Source organism: Ambystoma mexicanum, chromosome 10 (genome assembly GCF_040938575.1).
Source record: "Ambystoma mexicanum isolate Mex_15411 chromosome 10, UKY_AmexF1_1, whole genome shotgun sequence".
Classification (NCBI taxonomy): domain Eukaryota; kingdom Metazoa; phylum Chordata; class Amphibia; order Caudata; family Ambystomatidae; genus Ambystoma; species Ambystoma mexicanum.
The window spans coordinates 256,542,346-256,569,455 of NC_090932.1; the positions used below are offsets into that span (position 1 = coordinate 256,542,346).

The 27,110-nt window shown below is 42.2% G+C and overlaps 1 protein-coding gene across 1 annotated transcript in view; it reads left to right on the plus strand.

Annotated features, from left to right (window-relative positions):
- Nucleotides 1–27,110, plus strand: part of LOC138492853 (vomeronasal type-2 receptor 1-like) — a 100,380-nt gene that overhangs the window by 49,065 nt on the left and 24,205 nt on the right. The window contains exons 4-5 of the mRNA XM_069620186.1: nucleotides 7,202–7,308; nucleotides 9,322–9,449. Of these exons, the coding sequence (XP_069476287.1) occupies nucleotides 7,202–7,308; nucleotides 9,322–9,449 (235 nt within the window). The remainder of the gene's footprint in view (nucleotides 1–7,201; nucleotides 7,309–9,321; nucleotides 9,450–27,110) is intronic.

The window sequence follows — 27,110 nt, forward strand, 5'->3', positions numbered from 1 at the left end:
CCTGAAAGTTTTGTAGTGTGAAAAGTGGACAGGGCTTCCAATGCTGTGATTTTCCTCTGTTAAATAAAGTAGGAAACAGAGCTATGTGATAGTCAAGTTATAGCTGATTGTAGGGTCAGTTTTCTGATGATTGGACGAATGCTTACCTCCAGGTGCAATCAATGACTATAGTTCAACAGTAGGAAATGCTGTCTCAGCTCAGCTCTGAAGAACAACAACGGCTCCTGCAACAGCCAAACAGTGCACTCTGAGCGCACTCCGGATGCGTGCGACTCAGAATATTTGTAGTGTGAAAGGTGGGAGGGGTTTCCAATGCTGTGATTTTCCTCTCCAGGCTCAATCAATGAATATAGTTCAACAGCAGGAAATGCCTGTGTTGGCTCAACTCTGTAAAACAACAATGGCTCCTGCAACAGCCAAACAGCTCACTCTGAGCGCTCTCCCGATGCACGCGACCCAGATGTTTTGCAGTGTGAAAAGTGGGAGGGGCTTCCAATGCTGTGATTTTCCTCTCCAGGTTCAATCAATGAATATAGTTCAACAGCAGTAAATGCCTGTCTTGGCTCAACTCTGTAGAACAACAATGGCTCCTGCAACAGTCAAACAGCACACTCTGAGCACAAAAATGTGTTAGTGCTATCACAAAATGGAAGACCTCTTTTTATAACTCCCACTTTACTGGAATAAAGAAGGGGATGTGTGAAGGAGAAGAGAGCCCACCAGAGAAAGAGAAAAATGAACAAACCATTGCACATGGGAAGTCCCACGGCTACGTCAATTCAAAAGTGGAAGAAGCATGGGGAAATGAAGGAAGAGCCCACAAATTTTGAAAGGGCAGAGACGCTGGCTTGAGAGCAAAGCCGAGGCAAGACACACAGCGTCCTGCAGACAAGAAAGACTGACAGGGGCTAGGTGTGTTGCCATTGGTAACCAGGAAGCCAGAAGAACTGAAGCTGGATGTGTGGCATTCCGAAACAAAGAGAGAGGAAGAAGTAGAGAACAGTGGTGTGACCATGGGAATACTGTGGTGGATCAGAGGTCCAAGTAGCTATGCCAAAACCATCCTGCCATGGCTGATTTCAGACAAGCTAATGCCAGAGATACCAGATCACTGCACAAGACAAACAGAGGGGAAAGAGGCTGACAGAACAACACAGGAATGCCGGATTAGAAGAAGAGGAAGCCGATCCTCAATGAATGAAAACCCTGGTGACGTGAAACCTAAGAACATAATGTAATAGGTATAACGGAAGACCCAGGGGAGTGGATGAAAACCAATATTATTATAATGCTCATACTCGTCACAGTCGAGAGAAAACATAACAAGAATTAATCAGAATCACTATTGGAATGCTCATACTCATCACAGTCAAGAAAGAGAAAATAACAAGAGTGAATGAGAATCATTATTGGAATGTTCATACTTGTTACAGTCAAGAGAGAGAACACATGACCAGAGTGAATGAGAATTATTACTGGGATGCTCACACCCGTCACAGTCAAGAGAGAGAAATCATAACAAGAGTGAATCAGAACCATTGTTGGACTGCTCATACTCGTTATAGTCTAGAAGAAAGTGTTGTACAGTCAGTACAAGGAGAAGTGAAAGGAAATATCCTGGGAATGACCCACTCATAACAATTCAGACTAAGAAGGCCCAAGTGAGGTTAGAGAACTGTTTATAAACAGGAAACCTGAGAAAAAGCTGTAACTTGTAAAAACATCCCCAGATAAAGAGTGAAAGAAAGACTAGGAAGTTTTCAAGAAAATAGGAAGTAGCCCACAAGGAAAAGATAATCCTGGGAAAGGTTTTCTAGGCGAGGATAAAAGGATTAATCCCTATAGACAAAGACCAGAGAAAATTCAAAAGTCCAAAACATGAACTGTATAAGATCATCTATTGAGAGGCAGCTGAAAGAGAAGTCAAAAAACCTCCCTTAGCAGAAGGTAGGAATTCTCCTGAATTTTGAGTTGTTACACATAATGGTATGGTCAAATAGGTTAGAGTCGGACAGTGTACGGTTTCATTTATAGACATTCACTGATGACTGACGAGCAGCGTAGCTAGTTATTATAGCTAGGGGTGTTTTATAGGATAGGGAAAGACAGGCTTTATTACATTTATTTAATAAAACCCACTATGGAAATGTCTAGCCAGAGTCTGTGTCCTTCTTCTGACCTACGACAGCAGTGTCCCATATATTTTATGCTCATCATTTGACATGCAAGGACGAAGTTCATACGTTTCATAAATCAAAAATTCACAGTGTTAAGTGTAAGTCATAGCCTGAGACTAAGTATGTACTATGCTGTTGCGGCAGGCAAGGTAATTGTCAACTTCAAAGTGGACAAGTTGGCCCTTGCCTGTCATTGATATCAACTGTTTTCAATAAACCATTAAATACCCCTTTTGGGGGAGGGTAGAGCACTAAAGGACCTATAGCAGGAGCCAGGTAGGCCCACGTGCAGCATTACAGCCATGTGCGCCAATGAAAGCTGCATTTATTGTTATTAACACTCAGATCTGCTATCTGGGGTGCTGATAATTTTTATGTTCATGTTTCCCTTAAAAAAGAAATTACACATATGTTTGGATTTGGAAATAACTATTTCCAGGACCTGTAGGTGAGCCAGGTGGTGTGCAGGTGAGTGGGCATGGGGTAGGGGTTTGAGGTGTGTTACTACAGTGGATACTTGTTCTGCAGCACAGCCTCCAAGACAGGGAGAAGGCTGGGCATAGGTGCAGCCGGCCGGCATGAAATGCGGACGGCTACTTGCAGGTTCAACTTGCATTCCAACCCTCCACATTGGCCAGCACTCTACAGCAGGTGGTAATATATAATTCAAACATAATCCAAGAGCAAACCAAGCTCTGGCGGCTAACTACACTGTATGGTATTGCAGTAGATCTGTAGATGTACAGACTGGTTGGAACTATTGATCACTCCTTTGCGTAAACATCTAGTTAGCTTTGTGTATTCATTATAGAAGAAGAAATAAAAGTAAGAGACCAAGCAGTGTGGATTGCATAGCAGGCATAGAACTGAGCAAAATGTATGTGTAATATTGTAGTTTCCCATCTGACTGTCAGGGTAGCTGGTATAAGGCAACAAGGGAATAAGCTATAATGTCAAGGAGTTTGGGATCAGCTCATCGGTTGAGCACCTGTTGCACAGATGTATGCAAGCAGCAGGTCACATACCTAGGATTCCAATCAAAATCATTTGGCCATGTGATCATCCGCATTTTCAAAAGCATTCACGTGTGAATATGAGGCAGATTCCCCAACAAAATTAAATATAGTTAAACACAGACAGTTCAGTAGCAAAAGCTGAGGAAAGAGATCGGCCACCAGATCGCTGTTTAGAGAAGTGCTCGACACGCAGAGAGTTGGTGCCGGAGGAGCATACATATCTGGAGGGAGAGTAATTGGTGAGAGCCAGTTGTTGATAGTGTGATCTCTGACCCCAGGCATCCTTATGGATGATTCAGAGGGATTAATGATGCAGAGTAATGGTAATTAATCCAACCCCACAACGTCTTGCTCTTTCAGGAAACTCCAAGGTCATTTGGTTCATGAGAAAATGACAATAGCTAAAATGATAGAATATCACGGTTGTATAAATATATAATCTTATCATGTGCTTTACTGAGCCACACCTGCACATCAACACTAGGCGTACACAGAGGACGTAAAGCCAGCACCAAGTATAGTATACCAAGCAAGCAATTTATTTACAATCATAGTTCATAAACCACCACTAGGGCAGACCTGTCCATTTTGGAGGGATGCTTGTTAAATTATGTGAAATTGTTCAGATCTATATCTCATTGGCCCACATTTCCTGTAAGAAATACCCTGAAACAATACTAAAATGAGACTGATGGCTATCATGAAGCTTCTAGTCATCATGCATGCTTGGTTTGACGAAGCCAGTCAAACCCAATCGGCCATATCATGAGCCAGGTATGAAATGTTATCTATACTTCGGCATTTAAAGATATTCCACTAAATCGCCCAGCAGGAAATACAATTTCATCTGTGCCATTTGTTTGGGAATACCGCCAGGGGCAACAGATATTCAAATAGATTTTATTTTTGAAGTTCTACATTTCGACCATGTTTCCACGGGTGATACAATAGTAGCACTTTAGTATGACAGCAGCTACAGAGTAGAAGGTTATGATTTTTCCTGATTGTATTTAATGCCAAACGTTGGCAACTGTGTGGGTACCTGAGCGTTTGATCGCAATCCCAGGAAAGGGTCTGGAACCTAGGCACTTGATGGCATTACCTGGCAAATAATAAGAGCACATGCCACTGCATTGCAATACCTGACATTCAATGTTAACATGTGACTCTGCAATAGATTACTCTAAGTAGCTTTTAAGTGGATGTAGTACCTTCAATTATATGGATTTACCTAGTTAGTATATGCTGTCAGCACTTGGAAATTTGATGGGAATACTTGCCATGAGAGATGCAATGGAATGATTTGAGAAATAGACGTGGCAGACAAGGGTGTACAAACATGTCATTCTGTTTGTGTTACTAGTCAGAAAGTCTGCTTCACAGTCTAAAATGCATTTCAATAATGGCATAATAGAATTAGGACTGCATTTAGAGTTAGAGAAGGAAACATATCTGTACACTGACTGATGAAACAGCCCTATTGCCACTATTAAAATATGAAGGTGAAAAATATGTGTGCATGCTTATAAGTATGTAATCCTACTAGTGGAACAACAGGGAGCACAAATAGAATCTGAGCAAAGGGTAGGAGGAGTCTTTTCGGAATGAGAAGGTCAGAAGTACATGCCTGAAAGAGCAGAGATAAACTGGGATGCAGAGAACTCAGAGAACTCAGACACAATGACAATGCACAGCTAGGATGCATGATGAACAGCAAGAAGCCGAGCCCATGCACAGAGGTTTCTGACAGGTCTACTTCACTACCTTCATGGCCAAGGATCATCTGAAGGAGATTTGTGAGAAACTACTCGGAATGCGAGAGGCTGACAAGGGAGAAGGATCATGCAGACAACGTGGCACAGAGATGAAAAAAGCTGGATGTTGGGAAAAGTGATTTGACGCCAAAGTGCATCAGGCACTAACGTGCTGACAGGCAGAGAGAACAGAGGGAGAGACAACTACCCGAATCAGTGAATGTAAGCTGAGCAAAAATATAACAAAGAGAGGATGAGATTGTGACCATCTGAGGAGGTGACCAGTGACCCCATTGTAGAAAACAGAGATAACACCAAATGAGAGACAAGACAATAGGCAGTGACTCTGACAAGTGAATAATAAATCATTAGTGTGAACATTTGAACAGTGTGATTTTACAGCGCCAAGATCCCATTTCATTGAAGCTGACAAAGCAAAGAAACAAGAAGAGCGGAATGTTTGGAGGTGTAATTTTAACACTCCGAGCCACTGGTGCGGTGGCGCTGACAAATGAAAGTTATTGAAGATGAGTTGAATGTTGGTAGTTGTGGTTCCAACACAGATTAAATTAAGGGGTCCCACAGATATTGGCTGGTAAATCCATGTGGCAATACAATGATTTGAAAAGAGAACCTCAAAATATACTAGACAGCACAGTACAGACATTGGGTATGTGTGATATGGTAGGAAGCGAGAAGGGGTTTAAATGCACATACATAGAGAGGGCCGTGAAAAATGTATATATGCATATAAATATGTATATTCCATCTATTGTTGTTCGTGTTTACACTTTCCTAAGCAACGAAAACGAATTAAAAAATAGGAGGGATAATGTTTCTAGGTCATTATCCTGGATGTTACAGGCTGCTCCTACAAAAGACTGACTTTTTTAGATCCCCTGGAAGTGTCCTCGAATTGACAGGATTCTACCTCTACCCTTGTCCTCCTTGTCTGCTTGTCCCCACCCCACCTGACACCCTCGCTGAACTCCCATTTCTCTCTCACCCACCAGGTGCCCTTTGCCTGACTCCAGCAAACATTCTGCACGTCCCCGACCTCTGCCCCAAAACAAACCACTTATCTAGACCTCCACTTTTTGCGGGGCCGTCTTCCCTAGGCGGCGTTTCTTGGGCAGTCTCTTATAGAGGTAGTCCAGGAAACACAGGCCCAGAGACCTGACACTGAGATAACAGAGAAGAGAAATGCGTTACATTTTGCAGATAACGGAAACAATTCTCTGTTTGTTTGGACCCCAGAAGAAAGATCTCTATGCAAGCAATCATGAATGTTGGTTGTTGACTTGCAGATTGAGCAATCGAAACCTAGAATCAGGCAGGTGGGGACATATGTCTGACTGGATGAGAACCTAAACAACTGCAAAAAGAATATAACTTTTTAAAATGTTCTAAAGATTTTATCACGGATACAAAAAGTAAAGCAAAAGAAGGAATTGTTTAATTCATATGCCATGATTACATTGACAAAGAGCCATTATAACATGTGTAATATTAAGAATATTTTTTCATAAGCCCATAATTAAAAAAGTACATCACTGAAGCGAGAATCATCTGTGGAATTTGAAAAGGTTTTATAAACTAAGCAAGACTGGGTATTAAAAGAAATACAACCTTTCGGAAGAAACAAATATAAGAATTAAAATTTGAATAGTTATGGTTGTTGTGAATCATCAGTAATAACTAATTGTTAAGTTGTTTGCAAGAACTGCTCCCAGTGTTAACCTGATAACAGCGGCAACCTTTCTGAACGCATGCTTGCCCACATAGATTCTTATTCTTGTATGTGTATCAATGACTTATAGTATATATGTTTCTGTCCCACTAAGACATTTTAAAGGTAATCATAGGATAAAGTTTGTTGATAATTTATTGGTGCTTGGGAACATGATTATAGTTTTGATCATTTCGATGACATTGTAAATAGTCATGTCAGATTTTTAGGCGGATTTCCTTGCATTTATATGTATAGTTTAATGTTGTTAAATTGGAAATGAAGATAATTGTCTGTATGCTGCTCATGTGTGTGGGTTCTTTCATTACCAGTTGTTAAAGGTATTTAGAAAAAAGTATCTTCTCTTCGGAATTCTTTTTGGAACTGGAAATACCTGAGAAGAGATAAAGAAAATAAACACATGGCATCTTTAGGGATACATTCATGAATGAATATGCTTTTTCCATGACTCCTTCAAAATTAGCATTTCAAATGTACTCAGTGACTAATGATTTTGTCCTCCAGCTTCTCCACTATTTGAAGAAGGTGCGTTTCGCAAATCCAATTGGAGATGAAGTGTACTTTGATGAAAATGGTGACCCTCCGGCTGTCTACGACATCTTGAATTGGCACAGAGGAAAAGATGGATCCATCACTCATGTGAAAGTGGGGACTTTCAACTATAGCGCCCCCCATGAGGAGCAGTTTGTCATCAATGAAAGCGCCATCATGTGGAACGAAGGCAGACTGCAGGTTTGACTTCTTTCAAAGAATGTGGAAAAATTCTTCATTTTCATTGTAGGATAGCCTATTCACTGCACAGTATTGCAGTTACAAGTTAAAATGTAAACACCAGGGCTTACTTTCTTTCAATATTTTGGATGTTCAAAACTATAGTTAGGATATTCACACAAAATAGATTTGAATGCAGAGAATTTAAAATAGATTTATTTGCATTTTGAGTGGCAATCCTGAAGACCTGCTGTGGTTAGGTCCATGAAGGACCATGGGAGCTTCTAGCATTTCAGAGACAACCTTTTTTTATTATTTTTTTGCACTTTCTAATCCAGGTTGTTGTCTGGGCCACTTGTGTATTGGGCCCCTTTCCACATGTCAAGCCTCTACCTAATCCTACATGAACACTACGGTCTCCATGTATCTCAGTGAGACACAGTGAATGGACTGTTTTCTATGTATGGCAAATGGCATGCACTAGTTCAGAAAAGAACAGAGTGCATAATATTTCGTTTAACAATTAACAAACCTATTAGAGCATGTCTCTGCTTCCATGACTAAAAAAACTCAATGGTCAATGTCCGAAAAGCTGCCCAACATGCTAGCGTGGGCTAGTTCTTTTGGTCACAGGGAGTCAGTTTTTGCCCAAAGTGGACTAGTTTGATGAGGTACATTATTGTTGTTCTACTAGATTTGACCATTGTTCCTCAACAAATATTCTTTAAAATACATAATTTGCAACATAATATTTCAACAAATGTTACAAAAAACACCCCCTTGGTTACTCCTCAAATAGTCTGTCACAAATGGGAATTATTGGCACTTGCAAATGTGGGCCTATTTTTCATTGGTTCCCAAGACAATTTTTTGCCCCAGTGAAATGCTGGCAGCCACTTTTGGAGCAAGCGCCACGTCAGAAAGTGATTAGCAACCATTATTTAAAACTGGGGACTGTGCAGAAGCCTTATGCTCCAGTGCATCTCTGCATATAAACCATATGTACTGCAGTAAAGACCATAGACAGCCCAAATCTGCTAAAACAATATGGGAAATTATTTTTTGGGGAAAATGACTATTCTACAAAGGATATTTGAAATTCTACAGAGACAACGGTATAAATGTGCACTATTATCTATGCATTCAATGTTAGCAATACAAGCTAAAGCACACTGTGCCTACCATATTTATTAATTGTCAGCATTCCTTAATGTTAATAATCTGCTACTGCTGTGTAGCTATCTTAAGTTTATAGCTGCACCCTAATCCCCTACATACCTAGATAAGGTCATTCCACATCCCTTTATGATTCCCTGGACTTTCTCTCTTCCTGGATGTGGCCACAGAGCAGGACATTTCTCAGGAACAGAGAGTTCAAAATCTGCAGTTGATTTCTCAACTCTGGATGGAATTTTGTAAGTATGCTCTCATTAAGAAATCAGTGTTTTCCCCAGGAAAATATGTGCTGAATATTTGATCTCCCTCTAGTTATGACGAATATTGAAATATTGATATTGTACTATTCGGATGAGGCTAGCAATGCTCAGTCCACTGGGAGCTTGTCCGATGTTACACGGCATAACGTGAACACCTGGGCTTTGCTTAATAACCTTTTCATCAGAGGCTGCAAGCCTTTTCTATAGTAGAGATGCTTGGTTCTACAAGTAAGCATATGAAGGACTGCATCACGAGGCTGCGCTTGCAAGGGATCGACGTCTGATACCCACGTAATGGGTGACAAGCACACCTGAGGTCCTGAAAGACGCATAGCGTCGAATCATATTTAAACATTCTAGAACATCTTCTACCAGGGGTCTGTCTTCTCTTTTTAGAGGAGTACTTGTCTTTAGATCAATAAGAAAAATCCACAATGCAAGCTAGAACATGTAATGTCAGCATTGCTTCCTTCTTTCACAGATTCCTGACTCTGTGTGCAGCAAGCCCTGCTTGTTGGGATTCCGGAGGGCTTCCCGTGAGGGGGAGGCACACTGCTGCTATGACTGCATTCCCTGCTCTGAAGAAGAAATCTCAAATCCAAAAGGTGCGTATATATTTAAGGGGTATTTCTCTCCTGTTTAATAGTTTTTATTAAGTGAGTTAATGAAACAAGTAATACAAGCATATAATAAACACATTTTAACAATGATATTCTCATGAAATATAGTATTATTAAACAATTAATAATGTAAATTGAAAAGGTTAAATTTGCTGTAATTATTTTACTGAGTATATATTGGGACAAACAAGGAGAGACAAGGAACAAAGACATAAAACAGAGGACAATAGGAACTGAGAGGGAAGGAACAGTAAGGATTAAGAATTAATTAAAAAATTTTATTGAGGTAATGAATAAACACATTTCATTTCCTGTTAGATTTGTATAAACAGTCGAGAGATGACACATGACACTTTTCAATCCGATAGGTGGAACAAATAGAATTCCACCAGCAATTATAAGACACAGTTGCATGTATTCTTCCAGTTACAAGAGACATTATGAAACGCAAAATTTATGAACAAACTAAATAAAGTAGGAGATTCTGATTGTCGATTAGTTGGATTAACAATGGAACCAATCATCAGGTTAGAGAGTGATAAGGGTTCTGTGAAATGAAAGATCAATTGCAGGCGTGAGCAAATCTTAGTCCAAAAAGCAAAAACATATTTAAATTTAAAAATTAAATGGAGAAAATAAGCGTGTGGTTCATGACAAGACCAACAATTGTTAGGAGAATTATCCATGAGTTTTTCAATTCGTAGGGGTGTAAGGTATGCACAGTGGAGCATGAAAAAGTGGGTTTGGGTAAGATTGGCGGCAACAGATGTGGAATGACAGGTTTTCCAGATTTGGGTCATTATTTCTGAGCCAGGTTGGAGGTCACAGTCGATCTCCCATTGCCTAATAATGCCGAAATGTAACAAGTTGGGAGAGGTGGATCATTTAGAAATGCATGTAGCTTGGCGGCACTAACAGAGAGGGTGCTGATTAAGAAGGTCAGTAAAGGAGGGAAGTATGAAAGGAGAGATCCAATTCAGGAATATTGAATTGTATGCAGATCTGTGTAACAGGGATTTCTACAGAGTTTTGAAATAGTTTGATGCCTGATGAGTACCATCTGTAAATGGTGGTGAGGTTAGATTTGGTGGGGTTTTGTTTATTGAACCAGAAAAAGAATCGGTAGGGAGTTTATTCCAAATGGATTTGAGGAAATGTATAGAAGGAAATGAAGAAATATTTGGTTAAAAGGACGTAATTAATAAGTGGGAAAGGGAGAGCAGGGAAGTAATACTGGTTTCAATTCAGACCCATAAAGGAGCATTTTCAAGAAGTGTTTCATAGTGTTTAAAAATAGCTAACTGTTTAAGAACAAAGGCTTTATGGTATAATTGGAAGTTAGGAAATTTGACTCCACCTGAAAGTTTAGGAAGTCTTAGTTTGTTAATGGAAATGCGTGGTGTTTTATTATTCCATACAAGTTTAAGAAGAAGGGAATTGAGTCTTTTGTAGAATGAAGATTGAATAGCTGTGGGGATCATGGAAAGAAAATAAAAAATTGCGGGACTCATCATCATTTTTATAGTATCAAGGCACCCCCACCAAGATACGAAAAGAGGAGACCATTTTTAGATAATTTCTGTGACTATTTCGATTATGTGGTTAGTGTTGAGAGTAATAGTGGTGGGAATATCTTTAGCAATATGAAGTCCTAGATATTTGATATGTGCGGGTTGCCAAGACTTGCAGAGTAGTGGAGTATTGGTTGGATTACATGTGTTAGTAAGAAGCATGACCTCTGATTTATCAAAGTTTCATTTGTAGCCAGAGACGACAGAAACATTGGTTATGGTGTTTATTAAATGTTGGCGGGAGGAGGCGGGATTGGAGAGATAAAGTAGGAGGTCATCCGCTTAAGCAGATAACTTTATTTCAATATTAATAACAATACCTTTGATGTTAGTGTTACTTCTGATACTTTGTAGGAACGGTTCTAATGCAAAGTTAAATGACAAGGGAGAGAGGGGACAACCTTGGCGGGTGCCTCTTGTTATGGGAAGGAGGAGGAGAGAGAGTTATTAATGAGAATTTGAGTAGTAGGAGAAGAGTATAAGATTTTAACTAAATTAATAAAGTAAGGAGAGAAGCCGTACCAAATTAAGGAACAAAACATAAAAGACCAAGAAACACAATCAAAGGCTTTCTCAGCGTCCAGGGCCAAGAGGGCAAGCGGGTGGTCAGAATTTTGAGAATGAGAAAGCGTATTGAACAAAAGCCTAGTATTAGAAGAAGCAAAGCAATTTTTAATAAAACCAGATTGATCAGCGTGTATGAGCTTAGGAAGATATTGTTCTAGACATTTTGCTAGAATTTTGGCAAATATCTTGAAATCCAAATTAATAAGAGATATGGGTCTGTAGTTTTTAATTAAAGAGGGATCTTTATCTGGTTTAGGAAAGAGTATAAGCAACGCCTCACCAAAGGAGCCAGGGCTTTGACCAATTTCAATAAAATGCAGATAAAGTTGTAACCGTTTTGGTGCAATGGAGGCAATAAACGTTTTATAGATATCTATGATAAATCTGTCAGGGCCTAGGGCTTTATTAGGTTTAAGGTCAGATATGGCTTGTTGATTTCTGTTAGGGAGATAGGTGAGTCAAGAGAGGAAAGGTCAATCGGTTGTAAGGGATTTTTTTGTTTTTTTCAACGAAAGAGTGGATTTCAGAAGTGTTGATAGATGGATCAGGTATTGTTTATGTCATTTTGATTGGTTAATCTATTACCATCTGGAGAAATAATATGGGTAATAAGCGATTTTTCTTTTTTAAATAAGAAGCTAACATTTTACCAGATTTGTTGGATCCACTTTATACTTTGGTTGTGGATCTAAGAATAGAATTAGCAGCTCTATCGGTGCAAAGTTTGTTAAATTCAATACATTTGATCATGAGATCCTTCATTGTATTGGGGTCAGGGTTAGCATAGTATCACTTTTCAAAATGTTTGACTGAGGTTAGTAGCATGTTATGAATGGATTATGATTGATGTTTTTTAATGGCAGAGAATTGAATCATGAACGCACGAGGGGTGGCTTTGAACACGTCCCAATTGTTATTGATAGAGGTGTGATTGTTACGAAAGAAATCATCAATTAAATAATTGGTTTTATCGATGAAGGATTTGTTTTTTAGAAGAAATGAGTTAAATCTCCATCTAGGAGGGAGTTTAAAGATAGATAACCATTCCCGAGGGGTAGAAACAGGGGAATGATCAGAGTTGGTTGTAGGGCCAATTGCAGAGTTGATAATAGCGAAAGTAAGTGAAGAATTAACAAAAATATAATGTAGTCTGGAGAAGGATGTATAATCCTTTGTATCTGGGTGGCAAGGAGTCGACTAGATTGAGGTTTTGTATTAAGTCAAGGAAACTACTACGGAATTTGGAGTTCACAAAGTTTGAGGTAGAGCTGCAGTCATGTGAAAAGTCGAGAGCCCGGTTCATATCCCCACAAAAAATTAGTCCATCTGGGTTCTTCGGTGCAAGTTTAAAATTTAAATTAGACCAAGAAGGGGGGTTAGGGGCATTGGGACCATAAATATTAATTATAATTAGTGGTAAATTGTTAATAATAGCTTCAACAATGATCCACCGGCCTTGAGGATAATTAACTTCATTTACTAATGTCAAATTAAGATGGTTATTGATCAAAATGGAGACACTGCCATTTTTATCTAAAGCATTGGAGAAGAATGTTATGGATGATCCAAGAGGCTCTAATCTTGAGGTTTTCACTGTCCAAGCTCAGATGAGTCTCTTGCAGACAAATATCAGCTCTAGTCTTTGTAAATTGGGAGAGTATCTTGTTAAGCCTGAAAGGATGATTCAACCCTTTGAAATTCCAAGTGAGTAATTTAACAGACATTTGAAATCGGAAGATTGATAATGGTTAGATTAGAAAGAACAAAATGCAGAGAAAAATAGTGCAATAATTTAGTATGATAAGTGATACTTAAGAAGTGCAAATAACCAGTGGAGTAATGGTGACCATGCATTATGGCAACATAGGGATATAAGGGGAAAAACAAAAGGAAGGGAACACAAGAAGAAAGGAGAAGGTACAAGAAAGTAAGCAAGATGAACAAAAGAAATGATATAAATATAAGTAATGATAAATAGGTTATGAAAAGATCAGTTTGAGTGTAAGAGAGAAAGAGTATCATGGGGGGTACCAAAGTACAGAGATGGAGAGAGCATAAGCTCCCGGGAGGATAGCTCAGTGGCATCATGCTCGCCTTGGAAGCAGGAAGACATGAAGCAACACAGGTTTGATCCCCGCGTCTGCACTTAGAAACCTCTGGGTATTTAAGCGTGTTATAAATACGCAACTAAGTCAAAAACTCCTGTAACAGCACCTCGATGCCCCCGGGCTGTGTGAGCGCTTTAAAAAGGCAAAAAAAATAGAATAAGTGAAAAGAATCCAAGATCAGGAGATGTGAATATAGATAAAGTTGAATGAGCATGAAGTGGCCAACAGGAGTCATTACAGAGTTACCAAATGATTGCACACAGGGTTAAATGCAGATCAGTCAAAATTAAGATGAGTTGTGGTTAAAGTACGGAGTCGGTCAAGTTTGTAGAGATGAAAGAGAAGGATCAGAGGTTTTGATGGGAGATCTCGAATTATCTCTCTGATGGGTGGAAGTAGACGGGGATTCAAGGGGAATTGAAGAGACACATCTGCTGCGTTTAGGAATAAACTTGATATGCTGATTCTTAGCTTTCCTGAAGGTAGGACATCGAAGCAATGAGTGCGGCTTGGACATGTTGAGTGAGGGATCCAGGCTGGAAAGTTCCATCGGTAAAGCTTGAAGAGATTGAAGTAAGTTGAAGAGGTCTTTTGGATCTGTGAATTCTTTAGTAGGACCATCCGGAAGGGTAATAATCATTTTAGCAGGATCCAGGAGACCATATCTAATATTAAGGGATTTCATCAGAGGTCTCATATCAAGGAATGTTTTCCTCTTGTTTTGAGTGATCTTGGAAAAATCCGGGGAGATACAGATTTTACTGCCTTGAAAAGGGATGGGGGAATTCTTCCTGGCAGCTAGCAGAACTTGTTGGTGCCTTAAAAAACAAGCGATGAAAGGTCTTGGCGAGGTGTTATTGTTAGAAAAGCTGGGCCTTAAACTGTCAGCTTGTTGCAGTTGCAAGGGGGGTGAAAATGTAATATTTAGGCCAGAGGGGATCCATTTGGTGAGGAAGTTGATGAGGTCACCCCCTTCCATTTTTTCAGGAATTCCAGAGAAGTGAAGGCTGTCCCGTCGGCTTCTGTCTTCTAATTCCGTGACTTCGCCTTCTAGTTGAGCAAGTCTTATTTGCATGTTTCCAATGCCTTCCACTACGCCAACTCTTTCCTCAACTTCATCAAGCCTGCCAGAAAAATATTTTATATAATGTTTACATTCTTTAAGCTCTTCTTGTACGCTGAAGGAGTGGGAGTCCAGCATAGAAATAGAGGAATGAATATTACTAAGTGCCTGTAAAACATTTTTCAGACAGGAATTAAAAGGTGAGTTGTCAAATACTGGCGCAGTTTTGGAGCTATCTGCCATTTTCGGAGGGCAAAGGTAGTGACTGTGGAATAGTAGTCAAATGAACAAGAAAGACCAGTTAAATTAGAAGTGCAATAAACAAATTGGCCACCGGGAGCCAGTGGCAAGTAGGCCACATTACGTTATTGCAGCCCAGAGGTAACGTGATTGAAAGCCGGGCTGTGTGATGAGAACTTCCGTACAAGTGAAAGCAAAGGAGTATGTCCCCGAAGAGAAAAAGATGCTAACTGTATACGTGGGCTTGGGGCTGAAGTAGGAAGGGATTTATTCAAAACGCTGCATTTGTTTACACAAAGCCAAACAAATGCTCCGGTGCATACGGCAGCTAAGAGTCTTGCAAAGTGGGTAACCCACCTCTGAGGTGAAGTAGCACAGACAACTTATGAAGGGCACGCCGTGTGGGGGTTGGCTGTCGATAATCTTCTCCACACAATCTTGCAGCGGGTCCCGCAGTGGGAAGCGGGGGTACGCCGACTCGGCCGACGTCTGAAGAGAAGCAGTTACTGTGCAGCACAATAGTCGGGTCAGCGATAGTAAGGTAAGGAAACTCGTTATAGTAAAAGTTGCGGGAAAACTTCAAAAGTTAACCCCTGGAATGAATGCAGACCAAGTTATGAGTTCATTATTATGGAATAATCTCACTGCCTACAGAGCTCCACGCTCAAGCAGCCATCTCTGCTGCCGATTGGCCACAGCGTGGACCACAAGGGGTATCTCTCTCTATATATGTATTTCTCTCTCTCTCCATCTCTCTCTCTCTCTCTCTATCTCTAATTCTCTCTCACACACACACCCCTTTTTCTATCCCTCTTCATTCTATCCATGTGAGGGGAAGTTCTCTCTTTTACTCAGGGCACTGTGGCAGAGTCATGTCATGTGTGCTGAAACTAAGAAGTGTAGAGATTCACAGGGAGAGTGAGTACTTTATAAAAAGTCAAAAGTAAAAGATAGCTGCCCAGAAAGACACATCACTGACACAAAGGTACTATCAAAAGAAAGTAAGCGTGGGCTTGTATAAAGGCATTTGACTGGCACTGGCATCAGTTGCATGGCTACTCATTTGAAAACAGTTCCAATCACACGGTCAAGATGCACTATCATTTGTCAGGTATTGACATTCTATGCTCTCATATGTGTTCCTTTTCACATATAGTGCTATCATATGCTGGTTATTGCCAAAAAGTGCAATCGTTTTTCGATGTGTTATCATAAGCCAAATTGCTCACACTATCGACAGTAATTGACCTCAAAAGTCCCAGTACTCATACTATTCCCACACAAGGCCAGCATACTCACAAAATGGCTAAAGATATGCCCAATTAGAATATTAGGGTCTGCTTCTTTTGTACCCTAGCAGGACAACAGGGCCAGAATCATTAGGCTCACAGTAAGGCCAGATACTATCATGTCCAAATAACACAGCATTGCCAGATACCATTATGTTCAGTTAGCATAGCAGTTATGAGTTCCATTATGGCTAGCGAGCACATTAAGACCATATTCCATTGTAATGAACTATTTAAACCAAAATTGATTACATAAATATCAATATGTATGTAAACCAAAATTGATTGTGGATTTCTATGTGACAAATGGGACGTGTGTGCATATTTGTTTTTCCTGGCAGGCATTATCACACGCTGTCGGGTTCCCCAGCGCGTTGGTACGCTCCATCAGCAGGGGGAGAGGGTGTATATGTGAGGTGATTTCCCCTCAGCTCTGACGGGAGCTCCCCTGCGGCTTTACGCAGGTGGAAGTTCCCAGAGGAGGAGATAAATAACTGAAGTATCCTTGAGAGGGAGAGTGAGAAGGAAGAGTGTGAACACGGAGGGCGGTCAGGCTTTCTCCATGAAGGAACGTCCACACAGGCCTTTTGTTTTCCTGGCAGGCCTTTGCTCTCCCCTTCCCGGGGTCGAGATTGTGAGCCGTGCCAGAATCTGTAGGAGAAAGTAGGCTGGTGCTGGTTGCAAGTACCGGCGTAGCTCCATGAGTGACAGTTCCTAGCCACTGTTCTTCCCATGTCGGATAGCTGTTACGAGGTTGGAGTGAGAACTTGTGGTAAAGGGCATATTGTACGGCATTGCTGTTCATTTAGAACGCTCTGTGTTACAGACAGGCTTGACTTTTGGGCAAGTCCTGTCAGAGGGAACCCGGAGCAGTCTAACTTCACTGTAGGCTTCAAAGATTGGGTTGCTGAGGTATTTCACCTCAAGCAAGCGTCAGGTGCCAGTCCAGGAGATCAGGTGGAAGCCCCCAGGAATATTTAGAGGGTGGTCACTGACCCTCTTGGTGGTATCATCCTTTCTTCAGAGGCCAGGTTGGCCCTGGGTTTTTTCTGTTTTGTCCCTCCCCGCGTGTCTCTTTTCTCCCTCTTTCCCTGGTCTGGGGAAGGCTTTGCTGCGCACGAGCCCGGTGGAACAGGAGAGGATCGAATATTAGCGGCCAACAGAGCCCATTCATACTTCAGCGCATTACCCAAGTTGTGCGCAGCCTCTCTGTGAGGTTGTGCCTTCCCTGCTCTGTAATAGGGAAGGGTTAGGATGGGTATAGGTGGTGCGAGAGAAGGACGGTTTGCCAGATGCAATTCTGGTTGCAGGATTAAACATAACCCTGTTTTCTATCTGGGGTTAAGGCAGGCAGGGTGTCATTGATCTTCCCGTCTCTGACATTTTATAATGGGTGGTTTCTGTGGGGAAATGCTATGCTCCTCTAGGACAGATTACATATCTCACCTGCCAAAGGGTAGTGGTTGGCTACTTCCATGGTTTTGTTTGGTTTAGATTGGTGGGTCTGTGTCCAAGGGGTTGTGCATCTACGTGGTAGTCTGCAGTTACCAGGAGTTTTGGAATTCTGATGTTGACTCTGGTTATTACAAATGCGGGAGGAGGCCAGTGCTCATAATGCTGCCATACTGATGTTAGGCACTATATGGTGACCGCTTATGTTACCCAGTACACCCTTAATTTCAGACAGTTATTTGATGTATGAAATATACCCATTCAAACGCCCGTCTGCCCAGGTGACTGGTTTGATGCCATTTCATTATTTATTATCAGATGTCATGCTACATAACTATTTAATGTATGCAATATACCCATTCAAACACCCCTCTGCCCAGGTTACTGAATGGATGCTATCATTTATTATCAGATGTCTATGAACTCATGCTACTTAGCCACTTATTTATTTATTGTATGAAATATACCAATTTAAATGCCCCTCTGTCCAGGTGATTGGATTCATGCTATTTAATTATTTATTATCAGATGTCAATGAACTCATGCTACCTATCTAAGTATGTATTTAATGTATGAAATATACCCATTCAAACACCCCTCTGCCCAGGTGACTGAATTGATAATATTGGGTTGTCATTGAACTCACGCTACATAGATACTTATTTATTCCTGTATGAAATATACTCATCCAAACACCCCTCCCCCGAGGTTACTGAATTGATGCTATTTCATTAATTATTATCTAATGTAATGAAATTATGTCATTTAAGTATTTATTTATTTCATTTATTAACTGAGAGTGCCCCACTCTAGGGGCTTAGAGGTGTAAAGTTGCTAATGTTGTAAGGAGAACCTGTTATACACCTTCATTTATATAAAAAGGCTGTCCTAGCATTGCCAAACACATAAGGCTATGTGTGGTTATTTAACCAGGTTATGAGAGGCAACGGGCAGCCATCAGGGCTGACCGAACAGAGGAAAGGGCCACACCTCCCTGCAGTGCACCCTACATATACTAGAGGTATGCAATAGGTCTGTACGAGATGGGTCACAATGTATCCCCCTGGGTTTCATTTGCACATGTGTGCATTAAGGTGTAAGTATCCCTACTCAGGTCCCATACAGGTTGCGGTTCACTCCTTCTAACAGAATCAAGGGGGGAACACCTTACACTTATGACATACATTCTACATCTGAGTGCTCCCTCTTGGGATTAATCATATTCAATTGAACACAATTACCACAGTAGTGTTAGATACCTAGATGACTGAATGCCTAATGAGGCCAGCATATCCAGAATCCATCATACCTATTTATCATAGAAGTGACAGATTCCATTACACTCAGTTAGCACAGCTCCATCAACTTCCATTGTCCCCAGGGAGCACATTAAAACCAGATGCCAGTATTCCCAGTTAACCCAGCAGTGTCAGATTCCATTGTCCTCAGTTAGCACAGCAGTGTCAGGCTCCAGTAGGCAAAATGTGCATGTGATGTTATTATGTCTAGTTAGCACAGCAAAGACACATATGCAGACTGTATCAATCATGTGACTGACTCAAGAGACCCATGGAGGAATTTCCTGGTCCTGGCCTCCAGACTGCCCACCTGGTTATCCAGTCACTTCCTGGGACTTCGAACTGAGACTGCTGTCTGAGGTCTCCACACCATTCGCTGCCATCATCTGGCCTCCCCTTCAACACACTTTCATTTCTCCAGGACCCCTGCCTAGCACTATCTATCTGGGTCACGAGAGAAAGAGTATCATGGGGGGTACCAAAGTACAGAGATGGAGAGAGCATAAGCTCCCGGGAGGATAGCTCAGTGGCATCATGCTCGCCTTGGAAGCAGGAAGACATGAAGCAACACAGGTTTGATCCCCGCGTCTGCACTTAGAAACCTCTGGGTATTTAAGCGTGTTATAAATACGCAACTAAGTCAAAAACTCCTGTAACAGCACCTCGATGCCCCCGGGCTGTGTGAGCGCTTTAAAAAGGCAAAAAAAATAGAATAAGTGAAAAGAATCCAAGATCAGGAGATGTGAATATAGATAAAGTTGAATGAGCATGAAGTGGCCAACAGGAGTCATTACAGAGTTACCAAATGATTGCACACAGGGTTAAATGCAGATCAGTCAAAATTAAGATGAGTTGTGGTTAAAGTACGGAGTCGGTCAAGTTTGTAGAGATGAAAGAGAAGGATCAGAGGTTTTGATGGGAGATCTCGAATTATCTCTCTGATGGGTGGAAGTAGACGGGGATTCAAGGGGAATTGAAGAGACACATCTGCTGCGTTTAGGAATAAACTTGATATGCTGATTCTTAGCTTTCCTGAAGGTAGGACATCGAAGCAATGAGTGCGGCTTGGACATGTTGAGTGAGGGATCCAGGCTGGAAAGTTCCATCGGTAAAGCTTGAAGAGATTGAAGTAAGTTGAAGAGGTCTTTTGGATCTGTGAATTCTTTAGTAGGACCATCCGGAAGGGTAATAATCATTTTAGCAGGATCCAGGAGACCATATCTAATATTAAGGGATTTCATCAGAGGTCTCATATCAAGGAATGTTTTCCTCTTGTTTTGAGTGATCTTGGAAAAATCCGGGGAGATACAGATTTTACTGCCTTGAAAAGGGATGGGGGAATTCTTCCTGGCAGCTAGCAGAACTTGTTGGTGCCTTAAAAAACAAGCGATGAAAGGTCTTGGCGAGGTGTTATTGTTAGAAAAGCTGGGCCTTAAACTGTCAGCTTGTTGCAGTTGCAAGGGGGGTGAAAATGTAATATTTAGGCCAGAGGGGATCCATTTGGTGAGGAAGTTGATGAGGTCACCCCCTTCCATTTTTTCAGGAATTCCAGAGAAGTGAAGGCTGTCCCGTCGGCTTCTGTCTTCTAATTCCGTGACTTCGCCTTCTAGTTGAGCAAGTCTTATTTGCATGTTTCCAATGCCTTCCACTACGCCAACTCTTTCCTCAACTTCATCAAGCCTGCCAGAAAAATATTTTATATAATGTTTACATTCTTTAAGCTCTTCTTGTACGCTGAAGGAGTGGGAGTCCAGCATAGAAATAGAGGAATGAATATTACTAAGTGCCTGTAAAACATTTTTCAGACAGGAATTAAAAGGTGAGTTGTCAAATACTGGCGCAGTTTTGGAGCTATCTGCCATTTTCGGAGGGCAAAGGTAGTGACTGTGGAATAGTAGTCAAATGAACAAGAAAGACCAGTTAAATTAGAAGTGCAGTAAACAAATTGGCCACCGGGAGCCAGTGGCAAGTAGGCCACATTACATTATTGCAGCCCGGAGGTAACGTGATTGAAAGCCGGGCTGTGTGATGAGAACTTCCGTACAAGTGAAAGCAAAGGAGTATGTCCCCGAAGAGAAAAAGATGCTAACTGTATACGTGGGCTTGGGGCTGAAGTAGGAAGGGATTTATTCAAAACGCTGCATTTGTTTACACAAAGCCAAACAAATGCTCCGGTGCATACGGCAGCTAAGAGTCTTGCAAAGTGGGTAACCCACCTCTGAGGTGAAGTAGCACAGACAACTTATGAAGGGCACGCCGTGTGGGGGTTGGCTGTCGATAATCTTCTCCACACAATCTTGCAGCGGGTCCCGCAGTGGGAAGCGGGGGTACGCCGACTCGGCCGACGTCTGAAGAGAAGCAGTTACTGTGCAGCACAATAGTCGGGTCAGCGATAGTAAGGTAAGGAAACTCGTTATAGTAAAAGTTGCGGAAAAACTTCAAAAGTTAACCCCTGGAATGAATGCAGACCAAGTTATGAGTTCATTATTATGGAATAATCTCACTGCCTACAGAGCTCCACGCTCAAGCAGCCATCTCTGCTGCCGATTGGCCACAGCGTGGACCACAAGGGGTATCTCTCTCTATATATGTATTTCTCTCTCTCTCCATCTCTCTCTCTCTCTCTCTCTCTATCTCTAATTCTCTCTCACACACACACCCCTTTTTCTATCCCTCTTCATTCTATCCATGTGAGGGGAAGTTCTCTCTTTTACTCAGGGCACTGTGGCAGAGTCATGTCATGTGTGCTGAAACTAAGAAGTGTAGAGATTCACAGGGAGAGTGAGTACTTTATAAAAAGTCAAAAGTAAAAGATAGCTGCCCAGAAAGACACATCACTGACACAAAGGTACTATCAAAAGAAAGTAAGCGTGGGCTTGTATAAAGGCATTTGACTGGCACTGGCATCAGTTGCATGGCTACTCATTTGAAAACAGTTCCAATCACACGGTCAAGATGCACTATCATTTGTCAGGTATTGACATTCTATGCTCTCATATGTGTTCCTTTTCACATATAGTGCTATCATATGCTGGTTATTGCCAAAAAGTGCAATCGTTTTTCGATGTGTTATCATAAGCCAAATTGCTCACACTATCGACAGTAATTGACCTCAAAAGTCCCAGTACTCATACTATTTCCACACAAGGCCAGCATACTCACAAAATGGCTAAAGATATGCCCAATTAGAATATTAGGGTCTGCTTCTTTTGTACCCAAGCAGGACAACAGGGACAGAATCATTAGGCTCACAGTAAGGCCAGATACTATCATGTCCAAATAACACAGCATTGCCAGATACCATTATGTTCAGTTAGCATAGCAGTTATGAGTTCCATTATGGCTAGCGAGCACATTAAGACCATATTCCATTGTAATGAACTATTTAAACCAAAATTGATTACATAAATATCAATATGTATGTAAACCAAAATTGATTGTGGATTTCTATGTGACAAATGGGACGTGTGTGCATATTTGTTTTTCCTGGCAGGCATTTTCACACGCTGTCGGGTTCCCCAGCGCGTTGGTACGCTCCATCAGCAGGGGGAGAGGGTGTATATGTGAGGTGATTTCCCCTCAGCTCTGACGGGAGCTCCCCTGCGGCTTTACGCAGGTGGAAGTTCCCAGAGGAGGAGATAAATAACTGAAGTATCCTTGAGAGGGAGAGTGAGAAGGAAGAGAGTGAACACGGTCAGGCTTTCTCCATGAAGGAACGTCCACAGAGGCCTTTTGTTTTCCTGGCAGGCCTTTGCTCTCCCCTTCCCGGGGTCGAGATTGTGAGCCGTGCCAGAATCTGTAGGAGAAAGTAGGCTGGTGCTGGTTGCAAGTGCCGGCGTAGCTCCATGAGTGACAGTTCCTAGCCACTGTTCTTCCCATGTCGGATAGCTGTTACGAGGTTGGAGTGAGAACTTGTGGTAAAGGGCATATTGTACGGCATTGCTGTTCATTTAGAACGCTCTGTGTTACAGACAGGCTTGACTTTTGGGCAAGTCCTGTCAGAGGGAACCCGGAGCAGTCTAACTTCACTGTAGGCTTCAAAGATTGGGTTGCTGAGGTATTTCACCTCAAGCAAGCGTCAGGTGCCAGTCCAGGAGATCAGGTGGAAGCCCCCAGGAATATTTAGAGGGTGGTCACTGACCCTCTTGGTGGTATCATCCTTTCTTCAGAGGCCAGGTTGGCCCTGGGTTTTTTCTGTTTTGTCCCTCCCCGCGTGTCTCTTTTCTCCCTCTTTCCCTGGTCTGGGGAAGGCTTTGCTGCGCACGAGCCCGGTGGAACAGGAGAGGATCGAATATTAGCGGCCAACAGAGCCCATTCATACTTCAGCGCATTACCCAAGCTGTGCGCAGCCTCTCTGTGAGGTTGTGCCTTCCCTGCTCTGTAATAGGGAAGGGGTAGGATGGGTATAGGTGGTGCGAGAGAAGGACGGTTTGCCAGATGCAATTCTGGTTGCAGGATTAAACATAACCCTGTTTTCTATCTGGGGTTAAGGCAGGCAGGGTGTCATTGATCTTCCCGTCTCTGACATTTTATAATAGGTGGTTTCTGTGGGGAAATGCTACGCTCCTCTAGGACAGATTACACATCTCACCTGCCAAAGGGTAGTGGTTGGCTACTTCCATGGTTTTGTTTGGTTTAGATTGGTGGGTCTGTGTACAAGGGGTTGTGCATCTACGTGGTAGTCTGCAGTTACCAGGAGTTTTGGAATTCTGATGTTGACTCTGGTTATTACAAATGCGGGAGGAGGCCAGTGCTCATAATGCTGCCATACTGATGTTAGGCACTATATGGTGACCGCTTATGTTACCCAGTACACCCTTAATTTCAGACAGTTATTTGATGTATGAAATATACCCATTCAAACGCCCGTCTGCCCAGGTGACTGGTTTGATGCCATTTCATTATTTATTATCAGATGTCATGCTACATAACTATTTAATGTATGCAATATACCCATTCAAACACCCCTCTGCCCAGGTTACTGAATGGATGCTATCATTTATTATCAGATGTCTATGAACTCATGCTACTTAGCCACTTATTTATTTATTGTATGAAATATACCAATTTAAATGCCCCTCTGTCCAGGTGATTGGATTTATGCTATTTAATTATTTATTATCAGATGTCTATGAACTCATGCTACTTAGCCACTTATTTATTTATTGTATGAAATATACCAATTTAAATGCCCCTCTGTCCAGGTGATTGGATTTATGCTATTTAATTATTTATTATCAGATGTCTATGAACTCATGCTACTTAGCCACTTATTTATTTATTGTATGAAATATACAAATTTAAATGCCCCTCTGTCCAGGTGATTGGATTTATGCTATTTAATTATTTATTATCAGATGTCAATGAACTCATGCTACCTATCTAAGTATGTATTTAATGTATGAAATATACCCATTCAAACACCCCTCTGCCCAGGTGACTGAATTGATCATATTTGGTTGTCATTGAACTCACGCTACATAGATACTTATTTATTCCTGTATGAAATATACTCATCCAAACACCCCTCCCCCGAGGTTACTGAATTGATGCTATTTCATTAACTATTATCTAATGTAATGAAATTATGTCATTTAAGTATTTATTTATTTCATTTATTAACTGAGAGTGCCCCACTCTAGGGGCTTAGAGGTGTAAAGTTGCTAATGTTGTAAGGAGAACCTGTTATACACCTTCATTTATATAAAAAGGCTGTCCTAGCATTGCCAAACACATAAGGCTATGTGTGGTTATTTAACCAGGTTATGAGAAGCAACGGGCAGTCATCAGGGCTGACCGAACAGAGGAAAGGGCCACACCTCCCTGCAGTGCACCCTACATATACTAGAGGTATGCAATAGGTCTGTACGAGATGGGTCACAATGTATCCCCCTGGGTTTCATTTGCACATGTGTGCATTAAGGTGTAAGTATCCCTACTCAGGTCCCATACAGGTTGCGGTTCACTCCTTCTAACAGAATCAAGGGGGGAACACCTTACACTTATGACATACATTCTACATCTGAGTGCCCCGACTTGGGATTAATCATATTGAATTGAACACAATTACCACAGTAGTCTAGATACCTCGATGACTGAATGCCTAATGCGGCCAGCATATCCAGAATCCATCATACCTATTTATCATAGAAGTGACAGATTCCATTACACTCAGTTAGCACAGCTCCATCAAGTTCCATTGTCCCCAGTGAGCACATTAAAACCAGATGCCAGTATTCCCAGTTAACCCAGCAGTGTCAGATTCCATTGTCCTCAGTTAGCACAGCAGTGTCAGGCTCCAGTAGGCAAAATGTGCATGTGATGTTATTATGTCTAGTTAGCACAGCAAAGACACATATGCAGACTGTATCAATCATGTGACTGACTCAAGAGACCCATGGAGGAATTTCCTGGTCCTGGCCTCCAGACTGCCCACCTGGTTATCCAGTCACTTCCTGGGACTTCGAACTGAGACTGCTGTCTGAGGTCTCCACACCATTCGCTGCCATCATCTGGCCTCCCCTTCAACACACTTTCATTTCTCCAGGACCCCTGCCTAGCACTATCTATCTGGGTCACGTGACTCATTCATCCAGATCTTTTGTTTCTCCCTCGGTCTACTCCCGTAATCGTGCCAACCTCACTTATCTGACATTTACTCTGTTTCTTAACCTGTTTGTCTCTGGAATAAGTAACACACCTCACTCTATTCTCAAATCTTTTTTTCTTGCCTTAATTTACAATTCAATTGTTTAACTGAAACATGTCTCATCTCCTCTAATACCTCACCCTGCTCATGAGTGCTCATTTCTTTATACCGTATCAACAATATGTTCACACAGGAGGCGCTGTTGTGCGCCAACGAAGATGGCCGCCTGAGCTGAGGGCTCCGTAGCCTACAATATCCTTAAACAAATATCCTGCGGAATGGCGAACATTTTGTTTTATTTGAGCACACAGTGCTACTTGGGAACAGAGTGGGCACCAGCCTTGCAAATCTGACGCGAAACCGTGCCTCCGTTCTCCTGCAGTGAGGCCGTGTCGCAGTGTGCGGTGAGAGGACCGGCAGCGCTCTGCGTGCCAAAATTGTCTCCGCTCCTCTGGCACTGAAGCGGGCGGGGTCCCTGGCTGAAGCAGTGATCGCGGAGCAGGGCCACCCGGGCTCCGGACCCGACCTGCGTTTGTGGCTGTGCAGCAGTGAGGAGCGATGCAGCAAACCCCCAGGAGCGGATTTCTGTCTGCCCACCTGAGAGTTGCAGCCTGAGCGAGCGGCCCACCCCTGTCATCCATACGGAGATAAACACATCCAGCAGACTGCCAGTGCTGGGCGGCAACAGTCGATCCTGAGCCCCTGAACCCTGCGGCTGGACTGAGTTTCAGCGGGCAGCGGGAGTCCCAGGGTGCACATGCTGCGCCCTCACCCGCCTGCTCCTCGGAGCCACCGTGAGACGTGGACACACATCAGCGCGGATGATCCGTTGCACACTTCAGGCGCCCAGACGGCCGGTGAGACACACTTACAGTCCAGCACATTGAAGGTATGTGCCCCTGCAAGCAAGGTGGGGGGAGCCGAAGGCAGTTGAGACTCACCATTACCCCTCAAGAAACCGGCAACAGAGCACGCCAACATTGTAAAATGCCTGGCTCCTTCCCCCCTGAACATATTTGCAAGGTGCCTAACTCCCCACGCTCTGCCATTGCACTAAAAACGCTGACAGGCCTGCAGAATACCCCCGCTATATAGTGTATAGAAAGCCCGAGAGGGCTTGTGGCTCTGTATATTAACAAAAATCCATACGCCCTATTCTGACCTCCCTGGGAGATGGCAAACCCAACCCAAATAGTATGCTATTCTCAACTGTACTGTGGACATTTGAAGGTACCACTGATACATACCGTGTGCGCATACTCTGCATGCTCCTTCAGAAGTAATACTGACGAAGCAATCCTGCTTTGTATACCAGTTGACCTGGTGAGGTGCACGGCAGGGACCAGCAGGAACTGCGCCGGAAGGGGAAAGCAACCTATTTTACAGGAAGCCAGAAGCGTCAATAAGAA